Consider the following 14,715-nt stretch of genomic DNA (forward strand, 5'->3'; position numbering starts at 1 on the left):
GCGAGTATTCATGCAGACACCCACACATGGTAATTATTGTGTGTAAGTTTTGTATAAACTCAGTGAGTCAGACTCATTCTGAATCTGTCATCACTTAATAAAATGATTTAAAAAGATTCGGCGAAGGTTAATATGATGTTGTGCCTTCTCCGACAGTGAACGTGAGCATCAATACATTAGCTCACTTCGCTTGCGATTGCTGTCTGCGTGTGTGTGCAGGTCACCGGACTAACCTGAAGAACAAATATTTATATATTCATGCCTTATTTATATCACCGTTTGATTTGAAATCAAAATTTGCAACTCATTTCACATCTTAGATGTATTTCAGAGTGAATATTCTGCAGGACATAACTCAGGTGTTGTCCAGTGTGATTTGATTGGATACAATCTGCCTTCTTTTTATTCAATTAAAATATATATAATACACATCTTAACTGCTACTAAAATAATATTGCTTTACTTTGTACTCCCTAAAAAAATCTGATGTATGTTTCTTCAGCAAATATTCTTGTCTATATCTATATATCTATATATTAAAAAAATTAGCTTTTAAAAGTCTTTGCTCACCAAAGCTGCATTTATTTGATTAATAATTAATGTAGTCTTCAGTGTCACAAGCTCCTTCAGAAACGTTATAATATGCTGATTTGAGGCTCAAGAAACAGAAACGTTTGAAAACAGTCTTGACTGTGCATTTAAATGCTTTACAGTCACTTCTGATCATTTTATTAAATCCTTTATGGATAAGAGCATTCATATATTTAAAAAAAAAATCTTACTGACTTTCAAATACTTTTGAACAGTATCTTTTATTTCTAGTGTGGCCGCAAATCTGACTCACAGTCTAATTTGTATTATAAAAATCATTTAATGGATAAATGATTCTTCTCCCAAACAAATATGATATAGTGCTGTACTATACCCTGATTGTTTACCCAAAAACGAATATTCTGAAAATTCTCTCACTTTTATATATAGAGAAAGCCCAATGCCGTTTTGCTCGCTATGCACTTCAACGGTTTAAATACTTTATAATATCTTCTTTGTACTTTGCAAAGAGAAAATCACACAGATTTGTAACGACATGAAAGTGAATGCATGATGACAGAATTTTCGGGTTTTGAGTGAACTACCCTTATAATCTCTCTACATTAGTTCATAAGACACCTTCATATTCTCAGCATGTATTCTTTCTTTGTGTTCATCACGCTTGCTTTATGCGGTTAGACGTCTCTTTTCGGATTCTACTTCTAAACACCTCAGTGTCACCTCAGAGATATCGTTTTGGTTCACTTTAATGAAACTTGTGACACTACAAACTCTTTTGAACTCCTTGGCTGTTCTCGCCAATAAGATCCAGCCTTGGTAAGGTCAAAAAAAGTTGTTTCAGAGGCTGAGAAAGTTTCTATATTGTGATGGAAAATTCAGAAAAAAAATGTCCTTTAGAATAGCATGCACTGATGTATCATTCACAGCAAGAGGAGAGACATTTAATAACCAAGTAAAAAAAGGATCTATTCCGATGTCATGTCATCTTGAGACTATAAGCACACAGAATACTGTTTATATATTTCAAAACAGACATGTTAGATTTAAAGCAGGAAGGAATCAGAGAGAATGTGAAAGCTCACAGATCAAGGGCGAACTCCTTTCCACTGAAGAAGCATTTTAAACGCATTGCATTCAAAGGCTCAATGTACAACCACAATATAAATAAATACAGTAGCTTTTTTTACATACCAAGTACCACTGCTGGGGGAATTTTGGATCTGTGGGTTCAAGGTGTATGTCTCTCTTTCGTCTTCGCTTGGCAATCTGCTGCTCTGCCCAAATCACCTGAAAATAACCACACGCACGCACGCACGCACACACGCACGCACACACACACACACACACACACACAGATTAGAGGCAATATCTCAAATATTACACACATACATCCTTGTGCATCACACATCTCAATTGTCACCTTTAACTAGGGATATACATCCTTTCTGCACAGCTTGTACTCGCTCTAAAAATACCAACATTTCACACTAACCCATTGTGTTCTTTTCAATCTGCTGGGTTTCATAGCGTTTGATTTAGCCGCGCATGTGTGTGTTAAAAAAGAAGTTTCATCTGAAAATGAAAACGGCTCCTCGTCTATTTTCAAAGCCTGTAAATCTGAGAGATCTCTATATAACCTCAAACATTTCTCATCGAATTCCTCCCAGATTGAATGATCTGAGTAATACCACTCTGATGTACTCTTACTGTATGTTGATGACTGACTCATTTCTTGCTAGTTTGATATACATGGGAATTTAAGTTGAAACATCTGAGACAAGCGCTTACATGAAACATCACTTAAGTCTATTGATCTATCAAAGAACAACTGCTGAGCAATAAAAAATGTCCTCTGGGCAGTGTCTTGCATGATGAGATGGACATGGCTAACATACAGTGCGTAGTCATTAACGTTCGCATCTGAGGTATTAGCAGCGGAGGCTGAAATCTAATCAGGAACCAGAGACTTATGGACGTATTAAGTGCTCTCTCTGCAAAACAATTGCTTTAAATGAGCTTAAAGGTCCACAGGGCCCCTGCCTCATATACAGGATTCATTTTTCTCTTTTCAAGGAGATGACGACCAAAGAGTCCACTGATTAAATCGATTAACTCTTGCCTCTTCTTATTCTTATGTCCGTTCTATAGCTCTGATAAAACAGAAAGGATTTTCTCTTGGAGGATACACACGTACGCCAGTGTGCCATTTCAGCACAAAGTATTGTTTATATAATTACATGTGAGCTTGGAGGTTGTAATTTACTGTACTGTCTTTTTTATTTCGGTGTCAGAGGGATGAAACCGAACCATCTCTTGGTTAATGGATGGGTGAAATGGGCTCTGAAAAATAACATAGATACACAATAGTCAAGACACTTTTATATTGCCTTAAACTCACTGACTGCACATACTGCATTTCCAATTTGGAACTTCTTTTTCATGAACCAATTAAACTGACTGACAAATCTACCAAGTAAATTGATCTGAATGATGAACAGAATCAGTCAGCTAATTTCCGCAATGAATTGCCTGTGATTACTCCCTCACTCAATGAGTCAAAATGAGAGCTGCTATTTTGTTATGTACTTTTTGAAAGAAATGTTAACATGCAAACTTCTAAGTTTAATTAAATTAAAATCAAACAGGAATTTTTGACCAAACCAGAAAACTCATCTTATATTTATCTGTTATTTAATATTCATTTATATATATATATATATATATATATATATATATATATATATATATATATATATATATACACACACACATAATTTATATTAATTATATATAATACTTTTAATATAAATTATATATATATATATATATATAAATGTATATGTTTAAATAAAAATATTAACTAAATGTTTCTTCTGCTCATCAAGGCTACAATTATTTGATTTAAAAAAATTGCAGTTTAAATTGTAATATTGTGAAATATGATTGCAATTTGAAATAACTGACATGATTTAACTCTTTTAATTTATTTTAAATTTTATCCTTGTGATGGATTTTTTTTTTGGAGCAATTACTTCAGTGTTACATGATCCTTCATAAATCTTTCTGATATGTTGATACTTTATAAATCATTCTGATATGTATAAAAAAATATGTAGGAAAAATAGTCATCAATGCTTGTCTACAAAACAAAATGTAGCAAACAATATTTTCTGTGTGTCATAACAACAACAGCCAATTTGGATGACCATGTGACAGTGTAATGCGGTTCAAGCTAAATCAAACGCTCATCTTCTGGAAACTGCTTTTTTTTGCATATCAGTGCAAAACACTGAGCTTAATCCTTCCAGTGTATTAATACTAAAACTCTTTTTGTCATCATTATATTTGTTTGAATAGCAAGAGTTCACAGCTAGTGTTCTGCTGAAAGACGAGAGCTATTCACACAAACACCAAAAACACATACACATACACACTCTCTCTTACATACACACACACATGTATGCTTGAAATCCTTTGAGGGAGTTGTCCTTTACACCCTTGTTTTACAGTAATGCCAGAGCTAGGCTAAATTTTTCACGAAAACGGCAAATGTGGAGCAAGGCCGGGTCAGATTTGGAGGAAGAATGCATTTCCTGTTCCTTCGCATCTTGCTGCCCTGCGTTCCTCTGTAAACTTCCCAGAAGTCCACTTTGACTTTTTGCGAGCGAATGAAATTCAGGTTAGCGCGGGAGAAGGCGATCACGTACCTGCATTCAATTCCGTATAAATTCCGATCGCTGGAGGGAATGTGCTTACAAGTGGCAGCCTTCAGAAATCTGCTTCATTAGCATAAAACCGCTGACCTCGGAATGCAGAGCAGGCGATGTGTGTGTGCGTGTTGTACGCGTGAGGCTTGTGCCAAGATGAACCCTGGCAACAAGAATGCCTGACCCGCCGCAACAGAAACGGGCCCAGAGCGGAACCCTGATGCTGTTAGCCTTGCATAAATAGAGGCTAGTACACAAGGGAGCAGCAATCCGGCTTGTATCTTCCCCTCTCTCGTTTTCCGCTGTCATGGATCAGTGTTAGGAGTCATCCGGTCTCTTTTGCTGGCGACTGGTGGGCAGGTGGGGTCTAGGAGGGCATCAGTATTAGCCGTGTAGTTGGATCTCCGGAGTGTGCATGGAGTTTTAACTAGTGTCTGAAGCTTCAGAGAGTGAAGATAAGAGGCTTGTCAGCAGGAGATCTATGGAAGCCTGCAGCCAGCGGCCCAAACATGCAGTCGCTTGGGATGCTTGTGCTGCTCTCAGATAACTTATCGGCATAGCCAGAGTCCCGCACTTTAGTACTACCACACATATACCAATAATCACAGTCAGTAAACCATCTGAGACTCTGGCCCAACTACTTTGTCATGGCATGCTAATGACCTCTCCTCTCCTCTGGCCTCCTCTTGTATCATCTCCTCTACTAATTTCTCATCTGTTCCCCTCCCTCTTGCCTCAATCCCTCTCATTTCATCAGTTTCTCTGTTCTCTTGTCCCTTTTTCATCCCGTCTCCTCGCATCTCGTCTCTTATCTTTTCATAGTTTCTCCTTTCATTTCTTCCCTTTTTCTCTTTTTTATCTCATCTCCTCCTGTTCCATCTACAACCTTTTTGAGTTGGTCTCTGGTTGTCTTTTCTTTTTTATTGTTACCTGGTCATATCCTTAACCTCTTCTAGTCTCCTTTTTCTCCTTTTCTCATCTCATCTCTTTACTCCTTCCTGCTCTATTCTTTTCATCTCGTCTCCTCCCTCTCCTACTCTCATCTTGTGTCCTCTCGTCTATTCTTGTCCACCCTCCTTTTTTCGTCTGCCCACTTCTCCCCCTTTCTCATCTCCCATCCAACCATCTCATGTGTTCCACTTGCTTCACATTTTCTCTTCTTGCCTCCATCCCTCTCTTTTTCTTTCAGTTTTATCTGCTCCTCTCCTATCTTTCTCGTTTCCTTCCACCTTTTCTATTCTTTTAAATGTTCTCTTGTCCTCCACCTCTCTTCACATCTCCTCTCATTTCATCTCCAAAATTAAGAAAAGAGGGAACAGATGCAACAGTTGGAGTGGAGAGGAGACCTCACAGAAACAGAGAGGAGAAGGGAGCAGAAGAGGGCAGAGAAAAAGAGGAGATAGCAGTGAAGAGAGTTGAGAAAAGACAAAAATAAAAGTGGGGTAAGAAGAGAAACAGAGATGAGAATCTCACTTGTCTTACATATAGTTACCTTACGTCTCTTCTCCTTACCTGTTATGACCATTCCTCTCACATCACTATTTCTTTCCTTACCCCACTTTTCCTTACCCCATCTTTCTTTTGCTATCTCCTCTTTTCCTCTGCCCTCTTCTTCTCACCTCTCCTCTCGTTCAGTGGGGTCTTCTCTGCACTTCTGTCTCATCTGTTCCCTCCCTTCTTCTTTTTCTCATCTGTTCTCCTCCTCTCTTATGACCTCTCCTTTTGTTCCCTTTCAAGTCTCCTCCCGTCTTGTCATATATCTTTTCATATTCTCTCCTTGTATCGCTTTCTTTTTCCTTCATCTCCAACATTCTGTCGTCTCAACTTTCCCTGTCCTCTTGCAATGTCTTCTGTCATCTCTTGTCCAATCTCCTCTCCTCTCAGCTCATCCCATCTCCTTTTATTGTGTTTTTCTCTTCTTCTCTTCTCTCATTTAATCTCTTCTCATCTCCTTGTGTTCAGGCGCCCACCCCCCTCACCTCACCTCACATCACAACTTCGCCTTTGTCCTTTGATGCATTTTCTTTTCATCCCACCTCACTTGTCCACTTTGTCATCTGTGCAGTCATGTTTGTGAGTGACTTTGCTCGTGGCGTGTCTTTACCTGTGGCTCGGTGTGCAGTTGGACATGAACCCCACGATGACCGGACAAAGATCTCCTCACCACACCCCTGTGCTGGAAATGATAATAATCCCCGAAAACCTGTGGACACACAGACGCACACACACAGAGTTGATATATTAGACTGCTATTGCAAAGGAGTCGTGTCTTACCCGCCGTACAAGGTCATATGGTCTTACACTCCAGAGGGAAACACACTCATTAACTCCAGCACCTGCTCACAGGCCAGGCCATCTCCCTCTCCAACACACACACACACATTCAGAGCAGCAAAGGTTCAGCCGCATACATTTATCTCTTTAAATCCTAATACAAAACACAGAACAGAGCAAAAAACAGACCCACACCCTAAAAAGATTTAGCAAAAAATATAAAAGGCAGATTTTCCTTTCATAACGCATGTCTAATGGTGAATAGTAGGAGAGATGGAGAAGAAAGGATGTGACTCTCCTTTATTAATCTGATAAACAGAAGCTTCGGTTCAATAAAGCAGCACATAGAAGCAGAAATTTCACTGTATCTGGACCGCCACACACTAATGTGTGGGATCCAGCGCTTAGCTGGGCAGCTCATAACCTTGTGTACTTTGAGCTTGTGTGTGTGTGTGTGTGTGTGTGTGTGTGAGAGAATCATGCCTCTATCATTACTCATCTTGTTCTGTTCCCAGTAGAACTCTGAAAGCAACTTCTGGACGGCCGAAAACCCACACACTTCTTTCAGGAGTGACGTCAATGAATAGATCCTGCACTATACAGTCAAGTGTCTCCTTGCTAAAATGACGTTCATTTATCAAAACGCTTCCCTGCTGGGCTTCTGTTCCCCCGATGCTTCACTGCAGACGGCCTCTCTTGGTTTCCTTCCCCTTCTCTGTCTCTCTCTCACACTCCATGTCCTTGTGATCAATAACATGACCTCTGCTGCCATCATCTACTTGTCTCGCTGAAACTACAGAGGTGTCCCCTGGGATCATAAGGGGACGGAAATGCTTTCTGAAACCAGGAGGATTCAGCGTGAGTGTCTGAAGTGAGTAAATTGGGAAAAGTCGTGCCCTGTGTTCTGAAACCTTTCAGCAAAGGAAAAAAAATTGCATATCTTATTAATATCTCAACGGTTTCTCTTGGACAGCCATCTTCCAAACAAAGCAAATGAAGACTTTTTGTTCAACTGCCTCCAGAAAAGATTATGTCACAAACTGCAAGCTCTGGCCTGCAAACAAAAGTCAGAAAAGCCAACAAATTTCTCATTAAATTCTGCACAGAACAATTTGTGTGAGCTTTGAAATTTATTTTAATTTTACAGCTCTATACTCTTACTTCATGTCAACCAGTGTTTGCTGAACCGTTGAATCTACAGAGCCACAGCAAAATAAATTATACTTTATCTGAGTTATGCATTTGCAGTCTGACTTGAATGTGATGAGATAAACAGAACGGGTACTATAAAAATAATACTAAAACAACGCATGCATTTCCCGCACACAAAACATTACAATGTGGCCAGTGTAGTACAATTCAAGAAGAAATGGCTCTTCTGAGCCAGCTTCGTTTAATATAATGCTCAAAAGTTCAATTGTGGGTTTGAATCTACTAACAAATTGCTGCCTGAATCCATCAATTAGTACTGTCTACTATGCATTATAAATAAATGAATAAATATAATAAAGAAGGTATCTGCAATCTCTTATTTCTTAACTAAAACCTTCATTACGCCTGCTGAAAGAGAAACCTGCGACCAAAAGTGATTTTCCCTGATCTGCCTCTGTGTGTCGGACAGGGTTTGCAGGACTTGTGTAGCATGTTGTTAACTAGGATGGGGTCTAACGCTCCGGCGGCTGAGATCAGCTTCCAGCTTTTACAGTTCAAATCACACTGCATGTGCTGTCAGATGTGTCACAGTATTCACACACCACTTCGTTTCATCCTCTACTTGCTTTCTTCTAAACTCTCCGAATCACAGTTATTCCGTCTCTTTCACCTACACTAAGATTTTAAATCTACTACTTTGTGTAGAGGTGTGTTTGTGAGTGTATGCGTGTAGGAGAAAGGGAGACGGGAATGGATAAAGATGGAACCAAAAAGAGAGATGGAGAGAAAGAAACCTTAACTTTGATCTACAGAAGAAGTGAAAGTGAACATCATTACTCTCTTTGGCCTGATGTGTGAGTGTATAATTCATAAACCCAAAGACCAGAGATCTGAAAGGCTCGCTCGCTTCTCTCAGAGCCAATTCCTCTGGACATGACACATACTGAGAGACTGTGCCTTTATTAGACCTAAAGATGGCGAGGATGCTTTTACTGGCAGCCTGCTAAAACCGCACACACAGATGGAGGAGTTATTGGTCTACATGAAGGAAGGTTCACACATACAAACCTCTGAGAAGCGAGGCACATTTCTTACCATGGTGTTTCACTGCTGTAATTATGGCATCCTGTAAAAAGAACATAAACTTTTTTAAAGGGCCATGTTCTACACTTTTGTATCAGTTTTTCTTAGTCTACTTTTTTTGCACCACTTTCCTTGATCCTGTTTTCCATTATACGGCTTCTTAAATGCTAACCCTTTCATTTAGATTCTCAATTGCAGTTTATTCTGCATAAGGAATGCCCACTTATTTAGAAAGAGGCCATTTAAGACATATAAAAGAGAAAAATCACAATCAATTTAATTTTTTTGGTGTCATTTAGGGTGTGTTTATCTGAATTAGAGGGAAAAAGCTTTATAGAGACCATTGGGGGAAAAAAAAGAGCAGTAATGTAGACTTACATCCGTAAGTAACAAATACCAATCATTTTACAAACAACCTGGCAAACTTATTAGTGTTTTCCCCTGAACAATTATTTATTACGTAAGTACTTTATAAACACCTCTTCTCTCAGAAGCTGCATGAAGGCAGCCAATCAGCATCATGCAGAAGAAAAGCATCAAAAAGTTATGAACAGAGCAAAGAAATGAAAGAAAAAGAGAGATTAAAAAGAAATACAAAAGGTCTAATTGGCTTTAGCTACACTGAAATTGGATTTGCAATTCTCCAAATAGTCAAAGCTCTGCACTGCCTCAATTATTTTTTTTATTATTCTGAGAATATTTTCTTTGCGCCTGCTTGAAACAGATTTTAAGGAGAGCAGTGTTTCCATCCTTATCTTTATTGTAGTAGACCACTGATGTAACCAGCTCCAGCACAGAATGCCACATCTGATCTGAAAAACATGCGACAGCTATTGATCATGTTACTCACCGGCATCATCAGTACAGTTGCATAATTGCTTTACATAATACCTCAAATCAATAAAAATCCATTTTTCATAATTGCCTTCACAGCGAGTAGTAATGAATAGATTCATGTTAGATGCAGGGACATGTGGGGAAAAAAACAGTTCTGGGAAATCATTGTAACAGCCTTTGCTGCCCCACTGGGCTCCAAAGTAAGCGCTGAAGCCACTGACGTTGAGCTATTGATGTTCTACGGCTAAATTAAATTCAGAGGAGGCAGCACACCTCAGGAATACAGAACTGTAGCAGAAATGGCCTTCGATCAATAGGAATCTTATCAAACATCCTTTTCAAATCCTGGTTTTCGAGGGAATGAAGGGAGTCAAGGCCCAGGTGAGGGACGGAAGAGGATATTGGCAGAGTATCTGTGGTTTCCTTTCTTTCGACACAAAGTTGTTTTTCAAACAAATGTTCAAGTAGAGTCTTTTCATATCACTCAAGATTTAAGATTTTTAAGATTTAAGACTGAGATTGTACGTTAAATAAAAAAATAAAAAAAAAATGGATTTAACAAAATATTTAAAATGTTTATTATTAACTTTTTTTAATGCAAATTTTACGCCACAGTTTTAAGTGACAATGCAAATGAATTGTTAAAACTTGCTAAAAAGATTTTTATTATTATTATTATTATTACTATTTTGTGTATTTGGTGTAATGCACTTTGTTAATGTGATTTAAGGTGCAAAAAAACATTATTTTGTAAATACTGTACATTATTGTTTCTCCTCTACGACTGTTGATTGGTACAAAGGCTTATGCATATGCTGCTCTGCAGGTTTAAGGAATCAGTTACCTGTTAATGCACTGAACACACTCAAATATGGTGTTGAACTGTTGTGTTGTGAATACAACCTGACCATTGATTTCTAGTTGTGTTTCTAATTAGAAACACGAACAAAGCAGTTTCATGTTCACAATGACACACTGCAGCAACACTACAAAATTTTGCGCTTAGGGTGTGAGAAAGGTGTTACAAATAAACTGTATTATTATTAATAGTTCCGCCTTCTTTCTTTTTGTTAAAACATCTGTGAGGAAAAAAATTGGGGGTATTTTTAAACAAGCTATTTTAGGGATGTGTATACAAGTCATAACTTTTATAAAGAATATCTTTTCAATTTTAATCTGTGCAACTTTAGGGATCTTATCTATACACTAACAGCTTGCAACACTTCAAAAAAAAAAAGGAAAATGTCAAATCGCATCGCATAACCCCTTTTGAATCAAAGAAGCTATGAAAACATCTAAATAAATGGCACTGTCACATTTACTAATGCAGGTGTGAAAAAAAATTGACTGAGTAAATGACATGTTTTTATTTTTCATCCAGCAGACAGGCAACAAAACTTCTGAGAAAACTAATTTAGTGAGTACAGAAGGTTTTTTTATTGACTACATTTAGACACGAGGGTCTGTGTGTGTCCTGCTTAATTTGTATTTGCATTCGAGTTATTGTGAACCAATAACCACAGCAAGCACATCCACAACCTTTGGTGCCTTAATGATGACCTTTGATTGCTTAATAAGAATTGAGCTTAATGAACCAAGATATGTGTGTATGTGTGTGTGTGTGTGTGTGTGTGTGTGTGTGTGTGTGTGTGTGTGTGTGTGATAACACCAGAAAGAATGCAGCAGTGAACATCAAGAGGATCCATCTGGCTGAATCGTAAGTTTTAAACCTCCCAGTGGGCTGAAGAATATGTTCAGTAAATTAGTATACGCTGCATATTTTCTCTGGTCCGACGATGCATAGAATATGAATCTGCCGGCTGCGTTTCTTAGGTTTTTTCACCTTAAAAATGAAACACTCTTTTTTACACACACTCAGATCTGAGAGCGGCTGACAGAGGTGATGGAACGGTTTTTCTGTCCTACCTCCACAGTCACAAGGGATAACATTAATCTAACCACGATGAGAGAGAATTTTATTCAACCATGGGGGTTTTCTTTGATAATATTAAAATTTTCTGAATAAAATAAAGGAAATAGGAAGGGCAGCCCTAGACTGAAGGGCAATGAAAGCGCATGGGTGTGTATTAGCTGGAGCATGTGCACACACACTCTGCTAACAAAGTCTATGTTGCCTCCAGCTAAATGTCAATGATGGTGCACTTTAAAAATGAAATGAGGAAGTTCTTAAAAATGACTATAACAAAGGTGGCGGTAATTTATCTCCCCCGCTGAGTGACTTTTTTCTTGGGGCCAGCCGACACAGAAGGATGTGAAGTCGACTAATGTGACCATCCACTACATACACTCATTCCTTTCCTTTTTTTTTTTTAATGATTTCTGTTCCATCACTAGGATGTGCTACTTGATATAATAAACAGCTTTAAATTAAAAAGAAAAATGTGATGCTCTAAAAATGACCAAAAGTAATTTTTTTTTATCTTAAAATGAGTTAAGAAAACCTCATGACTTTCTTCAGTTGTAAGATAAAAATATATATATACACACACACACACACACACACACACACACACACACACACACACACACACGTACATATTCTGAAGCATGTTTCAGTTGGTTTGGCCCACTCCATTGTCTGGACAAAAACAAAACAGAGACATTTTGTTTATTTACAAAATTTTGGTCCTAGCTGTAAGCCTCTATAGACCAAATGAATAATTTAAGAAGCTAGTGATATAGCCAAAATGCCTGCTTATACATTATTCCTCTGTCAAGGCCATCAGCTCAGTTCAACAGAAGCAGTATTGGCAGACTGGAGATATCAAAAAGCTTTTGCACTGTAATAACACATTTCTCCCTCTCTTTCGCAAACACACAGAATCTAACCCTTACTTTTCTTTCTATAGTCCATAACCCTTTTTTCTGTTCCTGCAGTAATGTTGTTTCTATTCTGTTACTCTGAGACACACACACACACACACACACACACACACACACACACACACACAATCACACACTCGCTTCAGTCTATATCCCCACAGACTGTGAGTCAACATGTACATCGCACACTCGCTGCTTCTCCACCAGTCTATTTTCTTCTCTTTCTCTTTCTCTCCCCAAACCTCACATGTCCCTGTGTGAAAGAAATCATGTCACTATGGCAAAATTCTCTTTTGATGACGACTTTCCTGGGAGCCAAAAAAACCGAGGCTATCAGAAAAAGTCACGGTGGCTTTAACCCTCACCTGACCCCGGATCAGACGATAGGGGTCGACGATCGGTATCGAGGTTCAATTCCATTTCGCCTAATTATCAATGTCAGTGTCACGCAATCACTACAGCAGCCAAGCTTGATTAGTTATCCATTACCGCGACCCTCGTGAACCACAATGTCACCGCGTGTCGCTTTGCGAACAAAAGGATAGGAAATTTATTTGGGCTGAAATTGGATGCAAATCAGTCAACGCTGAGAATTCACGACGGGAGAGTTAATTTATGTCAACGGAAACGCGCTCGGATTACGCAGGCTATAAAATTTTACAGCTCCAAGAGAGAAAACATAATAGAAAATTGACTTAAATTGTCTTGGAAATGAAAGTTTGTCTAAGAATAATGCAAATTGTCAGGTTAGCGACAGCTGAGCGGCTCCCGGGAACAGTTCTTCGTCCTCAAGGGCGAGCAGGCAGTTCAAGGTCACGAGAAACACCTCGCAATCAAAAGGCAAATGACTGTCTGAAGCCAAAAAGAGAGAGGCAGAGAAAACGATACAGTCACAAAGTCAGACCGCTGCCGAGAGGAAAGGGGTCATTACCTGGGAAACGGAGACAGAACTAATGACACGGAGAGAGACGTTCCAAGTTTGGAGAACACACACACACCTACCCAAACACACACACACACAGGCGCACACGGACGAACGAGAGATCATTAGCACTCTGCTCAGCTCCACTCAGATGTGAGAGCGTTTCAGATGCGAACGCACAAACACGCACGCACGCGCACACGCACACACAGACGTTAATCTCTCAATGTATTATTCATAAGAAGTCGTTATTACTGTCATTAGAATCTGCCTTTGATTCATTGAAATGATCAGTGGGAACTGTGAGATCTTCACTGTCTTCCAGACCCCTACCGAAAGGGTGACTGAACTAATCCAGTCTAACAACTCATTATACATCATCAGGGATTTCCACGTGAAAGGACGATCACATGGCATCAATACAAACTAACACTTCATCAAAGATTGTGTTCATCAACAGGAAATACGGTTTCTGTGTGACATAAAGGTACGAAAACCTGTTTAAAAGGGTCAGTTTTTATAATACATGTATAATGTTACAGAAGTTTTACATTTCAAATAAATGTTGTTCTTTTGAGTTTTTTTTTTTACAGCAATGCCAATAACCATAAAGATATAGTTCTTAAAAATGTCTTTCTTAATTTTAAAGAGTTGCAGAGTCCACACCACAGTTATAACAATAAAGGCATAGGAAACGACATTGTTAAAATCTAATAAACAATTAAAAAATATAAACATTCATAATCAATCCTTGAGATTTTATGGCAGTTTTTCCTCATCCCACTTCTCGAAAAGTACTCCATTAAACTATACATACATATGTGATGATGTTTTGTTTTTAATTGTAAATAATTAAAACATTGAAACATTCATTACAAAATTATGCACTTTTTCCCCAAAGATCGTTGTGTTATTTTATTGCTTTAGAGAACTGTGTATTGCTACATAATTAAATACATAAATACATTTTAGATGTGCATAAGACTTCTTTCCAAAACATAAAAAACGTAATGTTTGAACGACAAAAAACAAAAAAAGGGAAACTTTTATATCCAACCAGGTGTGAGAAATCAGAATGAAACCACAAGCATGCCATATTCGCCTATTTATTCTCTATTTGTTCTCTATTTATTCATTTAATTTATTCATTCATGTGGAAGCAGCGCTCTACATCAAACGCATCATTAAAAAACATCTTATTTAAAGTAAAAAATGCCCAACTGTTTTTCAACTTAAAGTGGAGCAGAAAAAATGGCAATCCAACATTCCCTAAGTGTTGAGCAGAGAGGAATTGTAGCCTGTACAACAAAACCATGTTGATCTATTGATCCGACTTATAGTGGA

At 38.3% G+C, this 14,715-nt stretch overlaps 1 protein-coding gene across 3 annotated transcripts in view; it reads right to left on the reverse strand.

Annotated features, from left to right (window-relative positions):
- The window catches only part of furinb (furin (paired basic amino acid cleaving enzyme) b), a 77,869-nt gene that overhangs the window by 39,516 nt on the left and 23,638 nt on the right, over window positions 1-14,715 (reverse strand). For all 3 annotated transcript variants that reach the window (XM_043227609.1, XM_043227608.1, XM_043227607.1), the window contains exons 3-4: window positions 6,364-6,462; window positions 1,744-1,839 (exon numbers count right to left, since the gene is read on the reverse strand). In XM_043227609.1, the coding sequence (XP_043083544.1) occupies window positions 1,744-1,839; window positions 6,364-6,462 (195 nt within the window). The remainder of the gene's footprint in view (window positions 1-1,743; window positions 1,840-6,363; window positions 6,463-14,715) is intronic.

Source organism: Puntigrus tetrazona, chromosome 25 (genome assembly GCF_018831695.1).
Source record: "Puntigrus tetrazona isolate hp1 chromosome 25, ASM1883169v1, whole genome shotgun sequence".
In the NCBI taxonomy this organism is placed as follows: Eukaryota; Metazoa; Chordata; class Actinopteri; order Cypriniformes; family Cyprinidae; genus Puntigrus; species Puntigrus tetrazona.